Source organism: Neovison vison, chromosome 12 (assembly GCF_020171115.1).
Source record: "Neovison vison isolate M4711 chromosome 12, ASM_NN_V1, whole genome shotgun sequence".
Taxonomy (NCBI): Eukaryota; Metazoa; Chordata; class Mammalia; order Carnivora; family Mustelidae; genus Neogale; species Neogale vison.
This window is the reverse complement of record NC_058102.1, coordinates 61,498,240-61,523,776: the sequence shown is the minus strand read 5'-3', so window position 1 is coordinate 61,523,776 and position 25,537 is coordinate 61,498,240. Positions and strand designations below refer to the sequence as shown.

Below are 25,537 nucleotides of genomic sequence, written 5' to 3'. Positions count from 1 at the left end.
GCGAAGGGCACGAGTTTCATCTCAGAGGTCATAGAGTCATAGACTATTCAGAGGTCATAGACTATTCAGGGGATGACAAGCTGTCTTATGTGACTTGAGAATATGATTAGGTGTGGGGAAATAAAAGGTCATGATGACACAAATATTCCTGACTTTTTTTTTTTTTAAGATTTTATTTATTTATTTGACAGACAGAGATCACAAGTAGGTAGAGAGGCAGGCAGAGAGAGAGAGGGGGAAGCAGGCTCCCAGCCAAGCAGAGAGCCCAACGTGGGGCTGGATCTCAGGACCCTGGGATCACAACCCAAGCTGAAGGCAGAGGCCCCAACCCACTGAACCACCCAGGCGCTCCCCTGACTTATTTTTGACAAAAGTACAAGAGACATTGATTGCATTGCTTTTTCAATAAATAGTTCTGTAGTAATTGGCATTCACAGGTTTAAAAAAAAAAAGTGAACTCCAACCTAAATTTCACATTTTATTAAAAAATTAACTCCAAAATGGGTAATGAGCTTAAATATAAAATTGTAAAACTATAAAACATTTAGAAAAACTGTAAGAGAAAATCTTTAGGACTTTGTGCAGGGTGAAGAGTTCTTAGACTTGTAGTCTATAAAAGTAAAAATTGATAAATTATACAAAATCAAAATTAAAAACTTTTAATTTGAAAGACCCTGAGAAGGGGATGAAAAGACAAGCTTCAGATAGGTGGAAAGTATTTGTAAACCACTTATCTGACGAAGGACTACTGTCCATAACATGCAAAGAACTCTCAAAACTCAGCAGTAAAAATGCAAACTATCCAATTAGCAAATGAGCAAAGACATGAAGAGACATTTCACCAAAGAGGATGGTAAAAAAAATACATGACCAGAAGTTCAGATCATTAGTTATTGGGCAAATGCAAATTAAAACCACAATGAGGTATCAGTCTATACCTGTCAAAAGAACTAAATAATTGTAATAATAACAAATTTGTTACAAATAATAATAAATAACAAACAAATAATATCAAATGATAATAAAAATAACAAATACTAAATAATAACAAATGACAAAGATTTACAGAAAATAGATACATTGCTGGTGGGAGGTAAATTGGTATAGAAAAAGAGTATGGCTTTTTTTTTAATAAAACTGCCATATATTCCAGTAATTACATCTTGAGCATTTATATTAGAGAAATTACAACTTATATTAACACAGAAATTTATATATCACTGTTCACAACAGCTTTGTTTGCAATAGCCCAAGCCAGAAATAACCCAGATGTCCTTTAATAGGTGAACAGTTAAAGGAAATGTCAGACTTCCGTACCACGACTATGATTCATCAGTGGAAAAAAACAAGCTATTGATACAGGTACCTTCTTGGATGGATTTCTGGGGAGTTATGGTGAGTGAAAAAAGCCAATCTCAAAATGTTACACACTGTATGATTCCATTTATATAACATTTGAAATGACAAAATTATAAAGATGGAGAACAGAGTACTAGTTGCCAGTGATTGGGGATGAAGTGGGCATTAGAGGGCGGGAAGTGTCTGTGGCTATAAAAGGGTAGCACCAGGTATCCTTGTGATGGAACTCTTCTGTACCAAGACTGTGGTGATGGTCACACAAATCTACTGACATGATATAAATGCACAGAATTAACAGGAATTAAAATAAATAATGCATGAAACCAAATACACAGGAACACATGTAAAACTAATGAAATCTTATTAAGGCCAGTGAATTGCACCAATGTCAATTTCCAGGTTGTGATATTGTACCATAGTCAAACAAGATGTTACCATTGAGGGAAAGTAGCTAAAGGTTATTTGAATTCTCTGTGTATTATTGCTTCCAACTGCATATGACTCTACAAGGATCTCAAAACAATTATTTTTTAAAGTATATGAAGATGGTATGAGCCAAGAGACAACTCAGGAAAGCTACCGGGTCATATTTTAAGGGCTATCATTGTCACATTTAGTATTCCGTACATTATCCAGTACGCAGCGAGGAGTCTTTGGGGAAAAAAAATTAAATAGTAGAGAAATAATATGACTGGTTTTTGGAAGACATCTTAGATAGAAATATGAATTGTTCAACTGAGAAACACAAGAGGCAGAGAAGAGGCTATTGTATAACAGCCGAAGTCACAGCGATGGGGCAGACAGAAGGTGATAGATTCAAGAGGCAGGTGGCTGCACACGTGACAAAGTGTTAAGCTGACAAAACTTGGCGATTAGTTGGAAAAATGAGTGAGAGAGAGGGTGGTGTCATTAGAACATATCTTTTGAGATGACAAATAGAGGAGGGAAGCCTGGTTTAAAAGTGTCTAGGAGACATTCTGATGGATCTCTCTGCAGGAACACTCAGAAGTGCAGGACAGAAGGTTAGGACAGAAGCCAGGGTTGGAGGAATAAATTCAGATGCAACCTACACAGAGGTGTACAATGAAAATTTGTAGGTATATAAGATAATTTTGAGAGACAATATATCATGAAAAGAAGGATAGATTGTGAAACTCCAGCAAACAACACTATTTTTCGTAAGAAGAACGGCAATGAAGGCAATTGAGTGAGCGGTCAGAGAAGATGGAAGGGAGCTTTAAGAGAAGATAAGACTCGAGCAAAAAGGAGGTGTCAGAAAGAGGGGGCACCCAGCAACGCAGCTGTGTAACTGTTCAGGAGAGTAGAGGGCTCATTAGATGAAGCCATTAGCAGTCACAGGTGTCATTCTAAGAAAGCGGCATCAATGAAGTTCAGAATCCACACTGCAAAGGATTGAAGGATGAAAAGGAAGCAATAAAGTGAGAGCAGGAAATGTGAGTCACTTTTGCAAGTTTTTTTTTTTTAAAGATTTTTTATTTGTTAATTTGAGACAGAGAGACAGGGGTAGTGACAGAGATCAAGAGCAAGCAGGGAGGTGAAGGAGAAGCAGGCTCCCCACTGAGCAGAGAGCCCTATGCCAGGCTCCATCCCAGGAGAACAGAGTTTAACCAACTGGACCACTTCGGCATCCCAAGTTTTGCAAAAGTTTGAGTGTGATAGGAAAGGAAAGAAAATACGGATGCTTTAGAAAGGCTGAGTTGAGGAGTTTTTTTTTTTTTTTTTTTTTTTATGATTTCTGACCTGAGGATCCAGTGGATGAGACAGCCTTAAGGACGGCAAACAAATAATCATCTGAGCAAGGTAAAGAAGAAATGGGAAGGGATGGATTCAAGAGGATAAATATAGGGTTTGCCTCAGAAAGGAGTATGGGATTGGATATTTAAATTGTGAAATACAAATGAATTAGAGAGCTATATATAAGTTAATTTAATTTGTGCTTTGTACTTGTTTATTTTCTTTTGTTTTTCAAAGGAGAGTTTATGAAGTTTATTGTTATACACAGGATAGACTATGATAAAATTATTCAGTAAGGAAGACCAGGTAAAAGAAAATAAGGTTAGCGAAAATAAGATGAAGTCAGGGATAATGTTAGGGAGAAAAAAAAAAAAGCCATTTTGGGCTCTTGCTGGAGGCACGTCACAATTTGAAAATTGGTTCATAAGCGCTTTGAAAGCAGGATCTGTATTTTCCAGTTCCCATAGCATGTAGAACAGTGATCAGCACATAGTGGCTATTTTGCGAATTGTCTTCCCTTCATGGAATAATGCTGCCAATTACTGCAAATTTTCCATATTTGGTTGTTAAACTAAAAAATGTAAGAAAAATACAAAGCGACTGGACAAGAGATGAATCATACTCACAATTTCATTATAAGTGGGGTCGGTACATTTTGGAACAGATTTTGTTTTCCTCCTACGAACTTCACTGGGATATGGTAAAAGATAAAATTCAACATGTGCACTGGGCGCAGAGCCATCTGGGAGATGCTGCAAAGGAAAATGGTTATAAATATTAATGCATGTTGCTATCAAAGAAAACAAATACATAGCTATTAAATATCGAGACCAAAGGCAGGATCAAAATTTATTACAGTACTGTTTATCAGAAAATAAGAGAACAATCAAAAGAAATACATCATCCCTCAAAAATATTCCCAAAGCACAGTGCAAAAGAGCAAAATTGTCCATGTTAAATTAAGTGTTGTGTCAGAGAACTATATTTAAAAGCCTATTAAATATAATTTACTTTATTTTTTTACAGTAAAAAGTAAAAAGTACATTTGCATTTTTGACAGAAATGGTCAAAAGATGAATATAAGCCATAGGCAGAAGCAGGAATTAAGCGCCTCAGGATACTGTCCACCACTTATAAATAAAAAGATGCAAGTTTAACACATAAAATAAAATGTAGCATTTAATGATATGTATATGTATATTAGATAATATCACATTTAAGGCAAAATTTAATTAGAATATCAGATGAAGAGACTTGCAACTTTAATATAAGATTTTAAGGTAGTTATGATCATTTTATTATCTAAATTACCCTAAAATATATTGGATAATCCTTCTCAAACTATCTTCTATGGAGCTTCCAAAGTTGCCTAAAATGCTCCTGATGCATCAGTAGATGTCAAATGGCTAGATCTTTGGAGCCCCTCTCCCCAGCTTCTCCTAACTGGCCCCCAAACTACCTCCCATCCCAGCTTCTCCATTCTGGCTTCAGAACTTCTCACTTTCTTTTCCACCTTTCCTTATTATGGATTTCTTTCTTTCTTTCTTTAATGATTTTATTTATTTATTTATTTGACCCAGAGAGAGAGAGAGAGAGAGAGAGAGAGCGAGCGAGCACAAGCTGGGGGTGGGCGCGGAAGGAGCAGAGAGCTTGACTCAGCTGGATCCCTGGATCCTGGGATCATGACCTGAGCCAAAGGCAGATGCTTACCCAACTGAGCCACCCAGGCACCACTGGATATTTTAATTTCTTAATATTCATTTGAGGAATAAGTCCGCTGTTTCAAAAATATGAAAGCCACTGCACTTCAAAGAAATGTGTTTCATCCTTGGCATCTTGACCAAATAGAGAGCAAATCATACTAAAACTCTGAATATCTAGTTTGATAAAAAGAGAAATGTTTATGGGGTGCTTGCATGGCTCAGTCTGTTGGGCGGCTGCCTTCGGCTTGGGTCATGGTCCTGGGGCCCTGTGATCAGGACCTGTGTCGGGCTCCCTGCTTGGCGGGGAGCCTGCTTCTACTTCTCCCTCTGCCTGCTGCTCTGCCTACTTGCGATCTCTATCTCTGTGTCAAATAAATAAAACCTTTAAAAAAAAAAAGAAAAATGATGGTGTAATTTATATTTAAAGAGGAGGATTTAAAAGTCAAATTTGAGGAATTTAATGTTTATTTTGTTAACTATATTCTAACCATTAAATTGGTAATTTTCAACAAATACATTTCAGTCTTCTGAATCACAGTGACATTTACACATGAACATCCAGTGACACCTCCAACGTCACTAGCTTTAATTTTGTATCTTTCTTTAGTACTCAAAAAAGCATAGTGGAAAGTAAGAAAATACGATGATTACTCACAAATTAAGTACAGTACATCTGGACACATCATATGTCAAAATGCTAAGATTGTCAAAACTGCTGCTATAGAGTTCAAGTTCTCCTGCCCCACCTGAAACTCTCCTCCAGGACAAAATGCTCAGTGTCTCAAATGTATCGATGGCTTAATGGAATCTCAGTGTTGAAGAAAGACATTGCTATTAATATTTGAGAGAGTGCTTTTGTTTTGTTTGATCTGGTTTAGTTTGGCTTGGAGAGAAGAATGAGGGAGTGTAATGTTTTGCTCTGTGTAATTCTCTCTTATTTGCCATGGTATTGATGACACCATCCCTATCACCATTATATGCTCCAACTTAGTGGTTAGAATCATGGTTCTGAAAGTGGACTTTTTGATTGCAATCTGGACCCCCAAATTTGCTAGCTATGTGGCTTTTGGCAGGTATTCTAACTTTGCAGTGGATTTGTTTCCTCACCTGTAAAGGAGGATAAAGGGTATATGCCTCACTCCATTCAAAAGATTAAATGAGGGCGCCTGGGTGGCTCAGTGGGTTAAGCCGCTGCCTTCGGCTCAGGTCATGATCTCAGGGTCCTGGGATCGAGTCCCACATCGGGCTCTCTGCTCAGCAGGGAGCCTGCTTCCCTCTCTCTCTGCCAGCCTCTCTGCTTACCTGTGATCTCTCTCTGTCAAATAAATAAATAAAATATTAAAAAAAAAAAGATTAAATGAACCATGTAATGTGAGGACAACTCGTGAAATAGATTTAGGCTTAATAAATGTTTGGTACTATTTTTATTTTCTGTAAATTAAAGTTAAACATAAATATACTATATACACTGATTGGACAAGATACCCTAAGGTACTATGACATTTATGAGCAAAGTCTCTTAACCTTGGCACTATCAACATTTGGTGCCACAGAATCCTTTGCTGTAGGGAGCTGTTCTATACAAAGCGAATATTTCAACAGCATCACGGGCTTCTCTACCCACCAGATTACAATAGCGACATCTTCCCAGTCGTGACAACCAAAAGTGTCTCCATACATTGCTAACTGTCATTTGGAGGACAAAATTAATCCCAACTGAGAACCATTTAGATGACTCCCAAATAAAGAATCTCCAGTTCAACCTTTGAATCTCAGCCTAGTGACCTGTGACTATTTCCACCTGAATATCTTCTTGGCACCCTTATATAAAATAACCAAAATCTATCTTCTAGCCTTCCTTACCACTCCAAAGCAAATTTTTCCAAGCTGTTCAAACTATATTAAAGTCATACTATTCGTTTTGTGTGGTGTCTCCCTTATCACTGATTTTCAAATCCAAGTGTGTACCGAGATCAAAATCCTGTTTGCCCCAGTTCATCTGCCACCACAGATCTTCTTTTCCTAACTTGTTGCAACTGGATTTTAATAATTTTGTATGCCCTCGTCTTCCCAATTCTTTCCTTCCTTCATTCCATAGGTCACTGTTGTACTTAACCTTCCTATAAAGCTGCTTTGATCATGTCACTTTCCCCACTGCCTAAAGAATAAACTTCCAATCACAGATGGAGACAGACATTTTGCATACCAGCCTTCACCAAGCATTTAGCAACTCAAGTTTTAGGTTTCTGTTTCCAAGTTGATGTCCTTGACAAGGTCCTTGAATATCCTGGAGTTTTTAGAATAATAGAGCATCCCAGGTTTCAATTCAAAATCAGGGGTGCATTAGATCTGAGCAGCAGTGGCCTTAGTCTGTCCTTAATAGCTTTCAATGCAGACATTGATTTCTCAGGTCTTTCAGAGATTCTCTTTTTGTTTTGTTTTGCTTTTTCCAAAGCAGCTGTCTTATCAATGTTAGTTTTTTCTTCCTTACTTTTACCATATCCTGTTTCTTAAAGATCACAGCTTATTATAAAAAACGGTCTTCTTGTCAATACTTCTCCTATCATCCTTTGCCCTTTTGTTCATGTGAATAAAATTTAACTTTAAAGTGATTAAATAACGTGTACCTGTCTAAATGTCTTAACCTAGGATTTTTACTTGGGTTGCATTTTAGACCTTCACAAAGATTTAACGCTTAGACCTGCGGAGTCAGTAGGCTTGGAGCTACTGAGTTCTTCCCCTGCCGCTTAGTCTAAACAATGAGAAGTTTCCTCGTGTTACCCAGAGGGTTTTCTTACTCACAGTCAAGCAGCGCTACTACTTTCTTCTAGAATTCTAACATTTTCACCGTGCTCAGAAGAATATGTGAAGTCATCCATACTTCATTTTTGTTACTCATCCTTACTCTGAATTCTATATATCCTAAATTTTCTGTTAAAATATTTCTCATTTTTTATATTTTTAGAAGTTTTATATATGCTAGCTCCCTTATGAGCCTAGAAATAATTTAAAAGGAAAATCCATGACTTGATGTTTCCCACCTCTCTCCCCTCACATTTCCCTTGGGCTTTGCTCCATTGGTGACTCACTACCCTGTCTCCCTACCCCCACCTTCACTTCCTTCGTCCTAATCTTTCAGTGAGTCTCTGGATCTCCAAGGAAAAATTTAAAATCCTCCCTTGAGACTGGGCTTCCTTTTACCTTATTCTTTTCTTTCCTTTCCTAGTCCTGCCTTTCTTTCACAGCATTCCTTTCTTTCCTAGAAATCCTGTTCCTGACACAGTGCTTGGCATACAGTGAATACTAAATAAATAGTTACCAAATGACTGAATGGATGACCTATATATTTACAGCATCTAGCTCTTTGAAAGCACTCCATAGTTATTTGCTGAATCATTATTTATAATGCAATATAAAAAGCAGAAATGTTCTTAATTTCCTAAGTTAAAAAGTGGATGTGTCTTGGGGTCTGTTCGTGCGGTCTGCCCTGGGCGTTTACCCTGAGCACTTGCTGTCCGCCGGCATCTCTCCATGGATAGAACCGATCTTCACACGCACTTCGTTGGGTTTCACGGCTGATCATGGGTATTTGTGTTGAGGTGGGCTTGTTATGTCTGACATCTCAATAGTCCACTTCTAAAACTTTGATTTTATCTCATCTCTCTGATACTAAACAATTAGATGCTTACTTCCTTTCTTTAGCCCTTTCTGCTGGCAACTGGAGCTAGGCTGGGTTTGTAACATAATTGCTTGTAATCAGTCTCAGAATGAATCCTTAGGGGCCATCCTCATGTTCCCCTGAAGACTTGGTCTCTGATTGTTGTTCTCCTTTCCTGACGCCTTGTCCAGTCTTCTGTGATAGTCCTCCCCACCTCTCTGGACTGTCTCCACTTAATTCCTTCCAAAAAAAAAAAAAATTCCTTAACAATAAGTATAACAGGCTATTTAAATCTTCTAGGAGCTAGCAATGATCTGACAATTTCTTGGGGCCTAATAGATGGTGGAGTGTGAACTAAGGTCATTTTGTTGTTCCCATATCTTCGGTCAACCTTATGCTGTTTCCCCACTCTGTGCGCCCCTTTTGTGGAGAACATGAAAGAAACAGAAACAGGTACTTTCAATTTGAGATGAGCTGCTGGTGACCTTTGGGTGGAGGCAAGGTGCTGGATCCATGTTTGCACCAAGCATTCCCTACATAGGAAATAAGTATGTCTCATACATACGTGCTATATTTTTTCAAATATATGTAGGTGCTTTTGATTCTACGATTTTAATATTTTAAAACAAAGCATGAACCGAATTTATAGTAGTTTAAAATTTGTTTTCTACTTTTTAAATCTATCAGATTTTTAGAAAAATTTTTTCAAGTTTAGAAAGAGGTCCCTCCAACTGAAAGGGTTGGAAATGAAGGCCTTACCATATTCTTAACATTACTGATGCAGGCACTTCTTTTTCAACTAAGAGTGAAATATAGGACATTCTTACTTTGAGTGCTATTGTTTTGGGTATACAAATTAAAATATATATATGTATCCTACTAAACCATTATTCACAATGCTGACTTCTTAATGGTATTGTTGTAGGTGTACAAATAATTAAATATGCTAATTTCTGCCTTCCTTTCTTGCCCCACTTTGTACATAGCATTTCAATGCACTTCTGTCATTTTCGTGGTCAATGAATAAAACTATATTGAAAAAATGGTAAATTTACCAAAATTAAGAAAAGAAGAGTAAGCAGTAGGATGTTGCTATAAAAACAAAACACAATGTAAACTGTTTATAAAGTAAATAAAACCATTTCACATTGCAGGGTAGGCCAACAACCCTTTAGTATTTTCATGAGTTTATGAAGAAGATACCAATTTTTCATATACAGTAGTAATAATAATAGCTATCACATAATGAGTATCTATTCAAAGCACTCTCTAAAAATAGCACTTGAGCCAGTATTATTGCCTTTATTTTATTGAAAAAGTTTTATTACAACTTTTGCTCTTAACCACTACCTTTTATTGGCCCTCTACAAAGAATGCAAAGGAAACCACCAGATTCAAATTAAGAGCATTTCTAGATCAAGTTTTATCAGAAATGTGATGAAGATAGATGGTTTAAAAATAACTTCTGTAGATTAATTCAAAGCTTAATTGTATTTAATGGGTTCTTACCTTTTTGATGAATAATTTATGAGAATTCCCCATCAAGATTTTTTTTTTAACTTAAATGTTTCCAATCATATGATAAGATAGGCTTTGGTAGAAATCAGCAGCCAATGATTAAAATAAGATAGTGTTATCAAAACGTGAGGTCTATGTCAGAAACAAAATAACAATAAAAAAGTGTTTTCCTCATCTATGTGCCTGCCAAATTGCAGTTCTGAAATTCAGGCTAGCTACCACGAAGAGGGTCTTTTTATAAAATAAAAATGTACAATAAAAGTACAGGAGTACAAGAAAAATGCCTGTGATATATAGTTTGCTCAGTGCCGCAGTTAAAGAAATGGTGGAATGATCTTTCCAACCTTTCTGTGTGTGTTTGTTAATACAGAATGGGATGATTTCAGGTCCTCATGAATTAAGTTAGGATGGTCTTCTGCTTCATTTCACACCAATTAAGCCCTTAATTGAAATCTTGTCACTAATAGGTGATTTTCAGTAACTTTTAAAAAAAAAAATAATCAATTCAAAAATCACACCACTGTGTGTCCAACACTTTGGATGATCTATGAGAGGTCACAAAAGAGTTGCTGAAACCATTTCTACTTTCAAAGAAATAACAAACTCGTGGGTGTGATCTTCTTATTATATACATATTAAAAATTTTTAAACCTCAACTTGATGCAGTTAACAACTAGATAGAAGTCACAGTCTAATAGATTGAATTCTTATTTTCTGACTCAGTACATAGGAATTGAATTACTTCTAAAAATCCAGAGTTTTAATTAGAGCTCCAGATTTTGCTACTGAATTGTCTTGTGAAATTTGACAAGCTTTCCCATTTCTTAATCTTAATAACATTTACAAAGTAAAGTTTTAAACCTCATTTATTTTTTACAATCTACTCGATAGAAAACCTGAAGAACTGTTTATGAGTTAAGTATAATTAAACTTTTTTTTGCAACTGCACTGAACCAGTCTAAATGATTTCAAATCCTCTCTTATCTTCTATCCCCAAATGCTAAGAAAACTGTACAAATAAGAGACATACTACATTTTATTAATGATTATTGAGAAATTGTGAAGAACAAGTGAAATACTGAAACATTAGATTTATGGTGTTGTTATACTTGTTAGTATTAGAGATTTGTTTGCAAAAAAACCCAGAAACTGTAATTCAGAGGTGAAGTATGAGTTTTCTACCTACATACTTCAAATACTTGCCTTCTTCCCTACTAAACATTTTTATCATGATTTAAATAAAGATACAAATATGTAATGTATAGCTGTCAATAATCTGAGTGCTACGGCCAATATGCTTGATCATATAATTAGGACTGAGATGGGAAGGGCTGGAACAATGAACCATATCTAACAAGGTTAGATACAATAGACTCATGTCAAATTCTTTTGGGTCTGAAAAACTCATTCTGCAAATCCAGGATAAGAAATACTTTGCTTAGGAATAGCACTTGGGAAAACTCTAAAAAGTTGTATGTGATTATAGGTTCAATATATCCATGACCAAGAGATTGCTAGGTACAACCTATAGTATGGCCCTATCATCAATCTATCTATCTATTACCTAGCTATCTAATCTATCATCTATCATCTATGTGTATATTATCTATCTATATCAAATATACTTTAAATGTAAAAAGATGAAAGGTTAAAAGTAAAAGGATGTAAAAGATATACCATGCTAACATGAATCAAACAAAAACTGAAAAATTATATAAATATCTGACAAAGTATATTTGACAGCAAAAAAATACTACCATGAATAAAGAAGTTCATTTTATAATGATAAAGGGGTTAATTAATCAAGAGGACATAATAATCTTAAATGTTCATATAACATAAAATAAATTCACAATTATAGTTAAAGATTTTAACACCCCTGTCTTAATAAATCATAGAACTGGCATACAGAAAATCAGTAAGGCTATAGAAGAAGAAAACGAGGTGAAATGATATTTTATAGGCAGCATATAATTGAGTCATGCTTTTTTTTTTTAATCTATCCAGCCGTTCTATACTTTTGATTGAGAATTCAATCCATTTACATGTAGAGTAAATATTGATAGCTAAGGACTTCACTAATGTCATCTTACTGTTTTCTAGCTGTTTTTTAGTTCCCTTGTCCTTTTCTTCCTCTCTTCCTGCCTTCTTTTGTGAACTTTTCGATAATTTTTTTAGTTCTATATTTTGATTTCAGTTCCCTTTATCCTTCGTGAATTTACTGCAGGTTTTTGCTTTGTGGTTACCATGGGGTTTACATAAAACATCTTAGGTATAGGGGTACTTGGGTGGTGCAGTCGACTGGGAGTCTGACTCTTGGTTTCAGCTCAGGCTATGACCTCAGGGTGCTGGGACAGAGCCCTGTGTCCAGTTCAGGGGGTCTCTGCTTAAGACTTTCTCTCCCTCTCTCTCTGCCCCTCCCTGCCTCAAATAAATCAATCTTAAAAAAATATATAATCTAGTTATGCTGATAAATTTATTGCAATCACATACAAAAACTCTATCCTGTATTCCTTCATCTTTTCTTATTGAAGTCACAATTCACCCCCTTTTTATACTGTTTATTCATAACAAATTATTGTAGCTACAGTTATTTATTTACTTATTTTAATTTTTTTAAAGAGTTTTATTTAGGGTTGCCTGGGCTGCTCAACCGGTCAAGCATCTGCCTTCAGCTGAGGTCATGACCCCAGGGTCCTAGGATTGAGCCTCACAAGGGGCTCTCTGCTCAGTGGGGTGCCTGCTTCTCCCTCTCCCTCTGCTTGCTGCTCTGTCCACTTGTGATCTCTCTGTCTCTCTCTCTGTCAAATAAATTAAAAAAAAATGTATTTAAATAAAGGGACGAGGGAGAGAGAGAAACATACTTCCCGCTGAGCAAGGAGCCTGACATGGGACTCTATCCCAGCACCCTGGAATCATGACCTGAGCCAAAACCAGACACCTAGCTGACGGAGCAACCCAGGCACCCTGCAACAATAGTTATTTTTAATACTCTTGTCCTTTAACCTTTATGTTAGAGCGGAGTGTTTAATACTCAACCATATTACACTATTTGAGTACTCTGACTTTCCACACTTATTTTTGTCACGGGTTGTATATTTTCATATGTATTTATGTTATCTATCAGTATCCTTTCATTTCAGCTTGAAAAATTACTTTCAGCATTTCTTATAAGGTGGGTCTAGTGGTAATGAACTCCTTTAGCATTTATTTATCTAGAAAAATCTTTATCCCTCCTTCATTTCTGAGGGATAGCTTTGCCAGGTAAAGTATTCTTGAGTGGCATTTATTTTAGTTCAGTACCTTGAATATATCCTTCCATTCCCCCTCCTCCACCCCCAACCTATAAGGTTTTTGCTGAGAAATAACCTAAGGGAGGGGCCAAGGTTTTTTCCTCTTACTGCTTTCAAGATTCTCTCTTTGTCTTTGATTTCTGACCGTTTCATTATAGTGTATTTTGAAGAGGATCTCTTTAAGTAGAGCTTGTTTGTGGAACCACGAGCTTCATGAACTTAGATACTCAAATCTCCCACAGATTTGGAAAGTACTCAATAATTATTTCTTTAAATGTGCTTTCTGTCCCTTCTCCCTTTCTTCTTCTGGAACTCCAATGATTCAGAGTTCTTGTTAAGGTATCTTAAGATCACATAGGCTTTCTTCAGTATTTTTCATTTCTTTTTTATTTTTCTTCTTCCTTTTTGTTCTCCACTTACTGGATAATTTCAAAGTTGCTGTCCTCTGTCTCACAGATTCCTCTTCTGCTTGATCCACTCTGCCGGTGTTGGTGTTGTTCTCTCTTGCATTTTCTTCTTTCATTTATAATATTCATCAGCTCCCAAATTTCTGTCTGCTTTTTTGAAAAAAAAAAAAAAAATTCTATCTCTCTGATAAACTTCTCATTTTTTTTTTCATGTATGACTTTCCTGGTTTTGTTGAATCGTCTTTCTGTGCTTTCTGTAGCTTATTGAATTTCCTTTGAAAAGCTGTTTGAATTCTTTCTATCAAGCAAATCACATATCCTTACAGCTTTGAATTTGGTTAGTGAAAGATGATTATGATCCTTTGATGGTGTCATGTTACCTTGATTTTTCATGTTACTTCAAGTTTTACATTGTCTTCAAATTTGAAGTAGTTGCCACCTCCTCCAGTCTTTACTAACTGTCCACTTCACATGTTTGAACATGTTTTTTTCTACAACAGTGTGATGAGACTTCTCCTTTGCAAACCTGAACTTCCACAAAGACTCTTTCATCTGCAGATGACTGTTAAAGACAGTGCTTTCCAGGAACTCATTGACCTTGGCTAAGAGGGGCTGGAACCAGTTCATGAGCCACTTTAGGTTCCTCAGCTGGGAATGAGATCTGTGTGTCTATTATTTGGTACATGGGTGGGTGAGAGTCCTCTAGATTCCTTGGTATATGGAGTTAGATCCCATAGCTTCCAAAAACATACTTTTGTCTGTGAATAGATGCCAAATTGTTGTTGTTGGGTGAGGGATGTCTTTTGCAACTATGATGTCTAATATGACTCCCAAGCTGATTTCAGAAAAGCCAGGAAGGAACAGGATTAAGAGAACCAATGTCAGGACCTTAGCTTATGCTTTTCTTGTTTGTTTGTTTGGGCTAAAATGTAGACTTGAGGGAGTTATGGATAAAGAATAGCAATTAGGGTATAAGCCTGTCAGTAAAGAACAGAGAATGATTAGATAAAATTTGCATCATGTGGTGACCTGTACATTGATGGTGTCAGATGGAGATATGGTAGTGTCTGTTGTTGAATATTTAGAGAAATAATCCTCAGCAGGAAATCACTTTATTTTCAAGTGAGACAGATGTGAAGGTCAAATATTTGTCATTCTCAGTTTAGTATCGTGTATTATAGACAGTAAAATTCACAGAGAAAAGCTATTCATTTATAAACATAGCTCAAATTAAACTGCTTTGCATTGTGGCTATTTTTTCACAGTAATGTACGTTTAAATAAATATTCATTTATTTAACACACATGTATTAAGGGCATAGTATTAAGCTAAGCAATGCAGAGTATACAAAATATATTTCCCACAATTTTTATAATCAGTATATTTTCAAAACAGTTGAAAGTACAGGATGAACCAAAATGATAAAAGTTTTAAGAGCTGAGATAAGACAGTGAATATCAAATGGATGGTGTAAACAGTAAGTATAATAGGAGGCCAAAGGAGAGAAGGATCACCAGAAGCAAGAGTGACCCAGGAGCTTCAGAAAGGATGAGAGGTTTGAGCTCAGCCTGGAAGTTGAATTGGATGTAGAAGGTAAATAGAGCGTAAGTAGAAGTTTGCTACAGTTTGCTAGAAGGAGTGGAGTGTGTTTGGTAAACAATGAATGAGCCATCTAGAATATAGATTTTGTATTGGGGAGGGTGATTATAAAGGTAGGTGTGGCTATATTGTGTAGTACCTTAAATATTAGGCTGAGAAATTTGAGTTTTACAAAGATGCTACTAGAATTTTTATTGGTATGTTAAAAATGAAATTTTAAGGTGTTTTAAAGCAGAATGGACAATGACAGGAATATAATAAAATCAATCAAAATAATCCACAGGTAAATTAAGAGAGAATATAGAATAGGATTTTGGCAGTAATAAAAGTAACAGAAAACTAAAAGGGTTTGCTGATTATTATACATAGGAGTATTGGAATAAGTTAAAATATGGAAAATAATAGAGAAGTTTCGATCGGGAGTTATTTGAGGTCGGTGCAACAATTTTTTGAAATAAATAGTCAAGAATGAGAGTTGATTTTAGAAAAGTAGAGAGCTATAATTTAGAACTATTGAGTTTAAAGAGATAGCAAGATATCAGAATGTACATGCCCATCAGCCAGTTGAACATATGTAAATTGAGTTCAGAGAAATATTTAAAGTAGAGATATAAATTTAGGAGTAATTCACATAATCTTTGAAGTCATAAAACTGAATGGAATTTTTTTTAGGAAATCAGTTTGAAGAGTTAAAGCCCTGACTACAGGAAAAATCTTCACATTTAAGGGCAAAAGGTGAAGTCAGCAGCATTAAGCCACTATGTACATTAACTAGTTTAAATTTATGAGGGCTAAGGAAGCCTCAGAAAGAGTGCTATCCTGAAAATAGTAAAGTTCACAAAGGAAAGACTAGCTAAAGACGGTGATGTTGGAAAGAGATCATTTATCATTAGCATATGATTTATCAAGGTTTAAGAACAATTTATGGTTTGTTTAATTAAGAAATAATTGGTAGTCTTTGAGAGTGTTTCCTTGGGAAAAAAAAATCATGAAACAATGAAATATTTATATATGGTCTGGTTACTCTTCACTGTCCACTGCTCTGCAGCATATTCTTTGAAATGGGAGATCAATATCATAATGGGCTGACTCTAGAAGAATAATTTTTTATTAATGAAATATAAGCCAAATACAATTGATGGAATAATTATTATTAGAAAATTGCCTTTTATCAAGAAATTGGTGTTTATTTAGATAGAAGTGCATCTAGGATGGAACAATGATGAATTTCTTTTAAAAATCTAAAGAATTGAATAATTGGGACAGAGGACTTAGCGAAGTTACTTTTTAAAGTATACACAGAACATTGTTATTTTTACATGTTGAGCATTGCCATCATCTCTGCTTTATTTTCACAACCTTCCTTTTTTTTTTTTTTTTTAAGATGTATTTATTTTATTTTAGAGAGAGAGTGAGCTTGGGTGGGAGGGGCAGAGGGAGAGGGAGAAAGAAATGAGCAGATTCCATGCTGAGCAGGGAGCCCAATGCAGGGCTCCAGCTCACGACCCTGAGATCAGGACCTGAGCTGAGACCGAGTTAGCTGCTCCATCGACTGGGTCATCCAGGCACCCCCTCCCACTTTTTTTTTTTTTTTTTTTAGAGAAAGACAGAGAGAGCTTGCATGTGAGCCGCGCGGTGGGGGGTGGGAGGTAGAGGGAGAGAGAATCTCAAGCAGACTCTGTGCTGAGTGTGGAGCCCCACAAGGAGCTTGATTTCATGACCATAAGATCATGATCTGAGCCAAAATCAAGAGTCAACCACTTAACCAACTGAGCCACCCAGGTGCCCATCCCAACACTCTTTTGTTCACTTTACTAAATCCAAGTGTCCTCTCCAATAGGCAACATCATGTGCTTAGTGCCATGTACAGAACTCACATCGTATTGTATGCCGAGTGTCATGGGTAGGGTAATTAACCACTTGAGAAATGTTTCTCTAAGTGTGGTGCATGGACCCCTTGTGTCAAAGAGCCTTCTGGAATGCTCATATTTGGGAGCATGAGAGAAGAAAACAAGTTTAGATGTGGAAGAATAGAGGGATCTATGAGAACAAGAGATCCCTGTAGAACACAGATGTAGAAATACCAACCTACAGGCACCCGGATGGCTCAGTTGGTTAAGTGTCCAGATTTTGGTTCATGCATGATCTCTAGGTCATGGGATGGAGTCCCACATTGGGCTCCATGCTGGGCACAGAGCCTGCTTGGGATTCTCTCTCTTCCTGTCCCTCTGCCCTCCCCACCACAACACTGGCTCATGTACATGCTCTCACTCTTAAAAAAAAAAAAAAAAAAAAACCCAAGAACAACAACAACAAAAAAACATAGTTACAGAATCAAAATCACTATACACACACACACACACATATACATATATACATATATATTTCTTTTAAAGATTTTTTTATCTTTAAAATCTTTTTTAAAGGTTTTATTAAATCTTTTTATTAAATCTGTTTAAAGATTTTATTTATTTATTTGACAGAGAGAGACACAGTGAGAGAGGGAATACAAGCTGGGGGAGTGGGAGAGGGAGAAGCAGGCTTCCTGCCAAGCAGGGAGCCTGATGCAGGACTCCATCCCAGCACCCTGGGATCATGACCTGAGCCAAAGGCAGATGCATAATGACTGAGACACCCAGGCACCCCACAGAATGTATATTTTAAAAGTAGGAACCTCCAAGCTACACAGACACATTAAAATTGTAAGAAAATTCTTAAGTAGAAACTAAAATGTAAGGAAATGTGTGTGTGTGTGTGTGTGTGTGTGTGTGTGTTTAGCCTGGGGTTCTTACTGATCTGTTTGAGTCTACTTCTTTCTCTCCTATTCATTTTCTTTAAAAAAAAAAAAAAAATCAGTGCATTAAAGTCCAAGTGTGTGTGTTTTAAAATCTAGTACTCAATGTCTATCACCCCAAATGTTTAAGCAAATCCAACCATAAAAGGGACATATTTAAATATTTTGTATTTTTATATTCTGTCCTATAGCTAAATTTGGGCTAATGATAGTTGGAAAGAAAAGTGAAAAGAAAAATAAAGGAAAAAAAATAGAGGGAGAAAGTGAAGAGAGGAGGGAGAAAATAAATAAGAACTAAGTTTTATCCTTTTTGCTTTTGAAGCCAATTCTTTTACTGCTGGAGAACTTGATGGGGTCAGAAGACAAGTTTAGACCATAAATAATGACATCAAGTTTTTGCTGCAGTATTGTCTCTAGATACATTTGTCTTCTCACAGAATGAAACAAGCCCCATAATTTCTGCTGCTTCATCCTTTCTGAGTCTATAGCTGGAAGATATAATACCATGAATATTCATAGCAAAATGAAATAGACCTTTTAATTAATTACTATACAAGTGGCTTATTGGGTAATAAGGTTACATTAAGTCCTTTTTTAATTGAAGTATAGGTGGCTTGGAATGTTACATTAGTAACATTGTACAACATAGTGATTCAACAAGTCTATATGTTATACTAAGATTACCACAAGTGTAACTACCACCTGTCACCATACAATGCTATTACATTACCATTGGCTATATTCCCTATGCTATACCTTTTATCTCCATGAATTACTCAGTCCATAATTGGAATCTTGCCTCTCCCACTTCCCTTCATCCATTTGCCCATTCCTGTAACTCCCCCACCCCGCCCCGGCAACAATGCCATTTTTGTTCTCTATATTTATAGATCTATTTGTGCTTTTGTTTGTTTGTTCATTTGTTTTGTTTTTTAGATTCCACATATAAGTAAAATCATATGGTATTTCTCTTTCTCTATCTGACTTATATCACTTAGCATTATACCCTCTTAGTCCATCCATGTTGTCACAACTGGCAAGATATCATTCTTTCTAATGGCTGAGTAATATTCTATTGTGTGTACATTATGTGTAAATGTATATATATATATATGTATATATCTACACACACATATCACATCTTCCTTATCCATCCATTAGTCAATGGACACATGAGTTGCTTCCATATCTAGGCTATTGTTAAAAATGTTTCCATAAATATAGGAGTACATATATTCTTTCAAATTAGTGTTTTCATCTTCTTGGGTAAATACTCAGTAGTGAAATTACTAGATCATATGGCATTTCTAGTTTTAATTTTTTGAGGAACTTTCACATTGTTTTCCAATACTTGCACCAATTTACATTCCCACCAATTTACATTACATTGTTGTGGGACTGTGTACAAGGGTTCCCTTTTCTCCACATTCTCGCCAATTATTATTTTCTTATCTTCTCTTCTGTTAATTTTCATATAGCAACTATTCTTTTCTGTTTTGTGTCTTATGAAGGGATTACACAGCACTCCATTTGAGGTGTGTGCTGTTTCCCTTGTTCCTCACTTGAAATCATATTATTTTGTTACAGTGTAAATCTCTGACAGTGTGAGCATATTCAATATCAGAGAGTCTGGAATCCTTTCTGATTACTTTTAGAGCCTTCGAGAATGCACATATTCTGGGGCAGGTAAAAGAAAACAGTGTGAAAGTGACATAGATGAGGGGAATCCATGAGACCAGGAGAGACATCGTAGATGCTGTGATGCATAGAAAGACATGCAGATGTCAGAGGAAGAGGCATTTTATAGTGGACTACATGGGAAAATATTAGAAAGATTTAAAAATTTTTTTCCAATCTAAATGATTTTTATATGTTTCCTTGTTATATAAACGGAAATATTATTTTATAAGATTTTGGTCAAGCTTCTAAATAACTGCATTACTTTGTCAGTCTCTGTTCACTAGAATAAATTATTTTAGGCTTTAAAAGGGGAAAATTTTAGCAATTTTGTTTTAGCTTGTGAATTCACAGGAGGGAAGTAGTTCTTATAGAAAAGCTTCAAAGATTCAATATAAGATAAACAGTTCTCTTCATCACACTTAATATTAAATAGAACAGAATTACAGGTGGAATAATTCATTTTAACATTAAAATAAAATGAAGAACAACTTCTTTAGTCTGATTACTTAGGCATATGAAAATCCTAAAGGCTCAAAAAATAAATAAAAATTAAAACTTGAAATGAGCAAAGACAGTATGTGGAAAATTTATAGATAAAATTTTGTCATTTATATTATGTTGTCTCTGTCCTCAGTTAAGCAGAAGAAATAAAATAGTTATCTAAAAGAAGTTGTGAAAAAAAGCAAGGTATGAGAACTTTGTTGTGATGATTTTTGCAAGGTGAACAAGCTCCTAATTCTTAGTTGTTCACATCAGAAATAATTTGACATTCTTTTATTCAATAAAGTGTTCATTGAGTACCTACTATGTACTTGACACTGTTTTCGCTCCTTGGGTTATAGCAGTGATAAGGGAAGTGGAGAAAGTAAAAAAGGAAAGGAAGTTTGGAAGTGGCAGGAAGTGTGGTTTTGCAGTTTTACATGTAATAGTCAGAAAAGGCCTCACTGAAAAGGTGGCAGTCGGACAGAGTCCCTCAGGACATGTGAGATGGAGCCATAAACCTGAGGAAGAACATTCCAGATAAAATGAATAACAGGTACCAATGTCCTGGGGCAGAAACATGCTTGTCATATTTAGGGAGCAGGAAGGAAGTCACTCAGGCTAGAGTGGAGTGATTGAGGGAGTCTGTGGAGATGAAGTCGGAGAGGTCACAGAGGCCAGACTGGTAGGGCTCCTCGATCATTAATAAGTACTATGGCTTTCGCTTGAAGTGATGTGAAGCCTCACCCTCAGAAGGATATGAGAAAAGAACAACAAGATCTGACTTATTCTCAAAGGAATTTTCTGGTCATAGGTTAGGAAGAGAGTAGAAAGACACACAGGCAGAAGCAGGGAGACCCTGCTTAAAGGATTACAGCACTGATTCTGGTGGGGGATGATGGTGGCTCAAACCAGTTATGGTAGTTGTGGCAGCAGTGAGGGGGCAAAGTGGCGGCATGTTGGATTTATTGTGAAGGCAGAGCTGGCAGGACTTGCTGATAAATTGGTTGTAGTTTCTGGGAGATGTCAAAACGACTCTAAGGACTTTAACTTGAGCAAATAGTAGGATGAAGGTGTTATTTCCTGACATGAGAAAGACTGCAAAAGAAGCAGGTGTAGGGGGCAATAACCAGATGTTTGATTTGGTATATCTTAATTTTGTGATGCCTATTCAATGTCTACTAGAGTTGTTGAGTAATCAGTTATACATACGCCTCTGGATTTTAGGGAGAATTCCAAGCTGGTGTTATAAATATGGAAGAGAAAGACATGTAAGTGCTATTTAAAGCCACAGGGCTAGAAATAGAAAAGAGAAGTGTAGCAATGAATTCCAGGGCAATGCTAAGATTCGGGGGAGAACAGAGGAACTGCCTTTAGACTGAGAAGGCAGACTGCAAGCAGTACCACTTCATTATTGGAAACTTTCTTTCAGAGGACATTGGCAATGGAGGGGCTCTAGGGGCCCCTACATTATTTATTATTATTTTTTTTTTTTACTTTTGGTAGGATTCACCTTGTCATTTGCCACTTACCCATCACTTGATCTACATCTTACATTTCTGCTCTTTCTCACCCCCTCCCCCCCCTTCATGCCTGCATCACATTTGTTTTGAATATTCTTACTGTTAGTGCCACTTCACCTCGCTACAAAATGCATTTTTAAAAACCATCAAAAGTAATTTGGGGATTTTATCTGGTGAATAAAATGGGTGACCAAATTTGTTAATACCACTTTTGATCACCTATTAGGTATGACTGTTGAGTAATATCACCAAGTTTACTGTTTGGTTTATGTGCCAGATCTAAAAGCAACATCAACAGGCATGTTCTAAAACGGTTTTGAGCAATGACATTACTGGAATAAATATGTAATTTCCAAGAGGAATTTTTATAATTAATAATTTTTTTAAAGATTTCTTTTTCAAAGATTTTATTTATTTATTTGGCAGACGGAGATCACAAGTAGGCAGAGAGTCAGGCAGAGAGAGAGGGGGAAGCAGGCTCCCCGCTGAGCAGAGAGACTGATGTGGGGCTCAATCCCAGGACGCTGGGATCATGACCTGAGCTGAAAGCAGAGGCTTTAACCCATTGAGCCACCCAAGCACCCTTTTCAATTAATAATTATCTATCATATACAAATATAAGTTCTGTTAACTTGATTTAACACTATTTCTTAACATTCTATTACTTTATCATATATATTTATACAGATGCTTAAAGTCTATGAACACGCAGATAGCCATAAATAATATCTAATTGAATCATTTCCCAGACTAAGAATTTCTTAAACAACTCCTATTCTTATATAAGATGATTATCTTACCAAAAGCAATTGAAAATAACTATTTTAATGAGTAAAACGTCTACAAAAACATATCTAATAATATTTTCCCAGCTATTATAAAAACTGCAGATTATGAACACCACAGAGTTACAAACAAGCACCCTAGGATATCCAGCTACTACTGTTTGTAAGGGATATAACCCCTGCAAGTTATGCCAACTATTTGTTCACTGAACAGATATTTATTAAATTCTAGTATGTTCCGATGCACATCACAATGAAAAGAGGTTACTCTTTTAAGTTTTTCCAAGCATATCACCATAAGAGATTTATATGTATAAGGGAGGGAGCCAAAATAGTGCCGCTGACTTTCTCTGCAACGATCAGTCCCCCCAGGGAGTTTTACCGTATGGAGAACCTGTCTGAGTAGATTAAAGAAAAACTAAAGAAGTAGAGTGTAGAGTTAGCCCTTTCTGTATACTGCACACAGACGGGACCATTAATCAATTACACCGTGACTCAGAAAGCTCCCTCTCTCCATGACAATGCTCCAACTGCTCTCCATGCCTCTGACTTGACCCATCTTCGGAGAGGAATGGGGTATCATGGAACAGCTTTTAGTTTTCTTTAGAAGCTAACTAGCATTTTTGTTCTAGGTTCTGGGATACAAAGATGGGGTCTTGTCTTCAAAACCATTATTATTTTTTGAGGGGAATGATGTATCTTTGAGTAATTACATCAGAACATGATAGCTGTTCTGGTGGTATAAACTCAAGGCACTCAGTGGGCATTTGGGGGAAAAGCGTAGTGGTTACTGGCTTTACAGAGGAAGTGCCAGCATTACTCAAAGAGATATTACTTCCACTAAGCTCAGCAGGATGAGATAGATGAAAATACTTGGGACCTAGCTTTTTCCCTTTGGAGCTTAATATTCTAGCTATTCCCGCATTTTCAAATCTTTTTCACTAGATTGGCCTGACACTTCATTGTGAGTAAAGTCTAATTTTCATCCTAGGCTTTGCCTGTAAAATATTTTATAGTCTTTACCCCAGAGATTGCCGTCATACTGAGGCAGAACGTTGTAATTGGCCCACTGTTCCTCACTTAAACTTGGTGGCTGGCTCCATTCCTCTTACTTATGTTGACATTAATTGCCGGAAGGAGGAAAGTGATTTCTAAATGTAGGTTTGCATGTTTCATATTAGAAATAATAAACTTACAATGTTCTTCATGTGTTTCACTAGGATGGTCAGCTTTGTATCCTCATGTGATATCACTAACTGCACCTTAGGCGTCTTGTCAGGAAACTTCTCACCTGATAAAGCAATAGAATTTTGGTGGGTTAAACTGGAAATGGTTCATCGCAGAATAAATTAAACATTAAAAACTAAAATGGAGCCAGTGAATAATCTGCAAAAGAAACATTCTTCTGATCATGCAAAAAACACAATACTCTTTAAGAAACTGAGTTGGTTAAAGATGGGATTTGTGTCTAATCATCCCAAACGAACCCTTTCTCCTCATATTTTGTGTTTTTGATTGATTTTGTGTTTGTTTTGATTGACAATTTTTCCCAATTATTTAAGATTGAAAACCTAGTGCCATTTTTGGCTCCCGTTTTCTCAACATTCACTACAATAAGTTTAAGTATTAGAGAGCATGAAGTGTTGGCTTTAAAAGTCAGTGAGCCTGGGGTTCAGGTCCCAGAACTAGTTAAGACTGTGTTCTGTGTGTATAATTAACTTATGACTAAGTTAATTGACTTCCCTAAAATGGAGATAATAGTTACCTACTTCAGGATAGTTTAGATGATCAACTGAGAAATTCAAAAGTTTTCACAATGTAATCTCTCCATAAATGTTTGCAATTAGTAATAGTCTTCTCCATATATTTGCATCCATTCTATCCTGTGTGTTTCCATAGTTCCTTGTTCAAAAGCATAAGAATCTCATGTCTAAATTACTAGAACTTTCTCTTCTCCTCTCCTAAAACCCAAATCTATTTGTACACAATTATTGGTATATTCTTCCCACAGCAACTTCCTAAAATTACTCTTTTGACCAAAGTACAGTTCATAGCTTTCCAGTGCTTATGAAAAAAACCCTGAATTTCTCAGGCTTATATTGCTGCTTCTTATTGAATCTTTCTGTTTTTTTATTTCCCACTGTTACTATTCCATGCTGTAGTCTGTACGTTCAGTTCTGCAAACATGCTCTGCTATTTCCTTCCAGGCATTGCTCATATTATTTTCTGTATTTGAAATGACCTCTTCCACCATTTTTGGCTATTGAACTTTCATCTCTCTAAAAGGCCTAATTAAAATGCAAAATAGCTTCTGCGGTTACCTCCCTTTAAACTCCCCTAGCACAGCCCTTATCACTTAATATTTGTATCATAATTATTATCTTACATGCTGCAGTTTGCTTAGTGGGTTATAATCTCCCTAGAGGTGTACTCTTTTCCTATATTCCCAAGGGGTATATAAATCAGTGCCTGCTCTATAATGTCACACTAAACATTTATTTAATAACAAAAGTAGTCTTATGTTTTTTAAGTTGTATCATTCCAGCTTTAAAATGAAGGCTTTGGTTTTTTAATTAAAAATTTCTGGCTTACAGCCCCAAAATTAAGCATAATTTATAGTTTTTCTGGTATTTCTATTGGTTATTCTGGTTGTATATTTTCTGAGGGAAGTTAGAAGTTATTAATAACAAGAAATTTGGCAATGTTCTACTGTGGGCTCATCGTGGTCAACATTGTTTTCTAAGAGTCAGCCTCAGCTCTCTAAAACTCTTTAATCTTTGATAATTAAACCTGACTAGTATGTTTCCTTTTCCAAAGATTTTTACATGTTTGTAAAAGTAATTTACACATGGTACATGGGTAATATTAATTAATGTTATTGTTCACGTGGATTATTGACATTGAAATAATTAAAATTGGCATTGTTTCTTACAATTGAAATGGTAATCACGTAAAAATAATGAAAATATTCTTCCCTTAAATA

General features: G+C 36.0%; 1 protein-coding gene across 1 annotated transcript in view; it reads right to left on the bottom strand.

The window, feature by feature from the left end:
* Window positions 1-25,537, bottom strand: part of PIK3C2G (phosphatidylinositol-4-phosphate 3-kinase catalytic subunit type 2 gamma) — a 364,772-nt gene that overhangs the window by 5,748 nt on the left and 333,487 nt on the right. The window contains exons 31-32 of the mRNA XM_044227234.1: window positions 23,751-23,845; window positions 3,741-3,866 (exon numbers count right to left, since the gene is read on the bottom strand). Of these exons, the coding sequence (XP_044083169.1) occupies window positions 3,741-3,866; window positions 23,751-23,845 (221 nt within the window). The remainder of the gene's footprint in view (window positions 1-3,740; window positions 3,867-23,750; window positions 23,846-25,537) is intronic.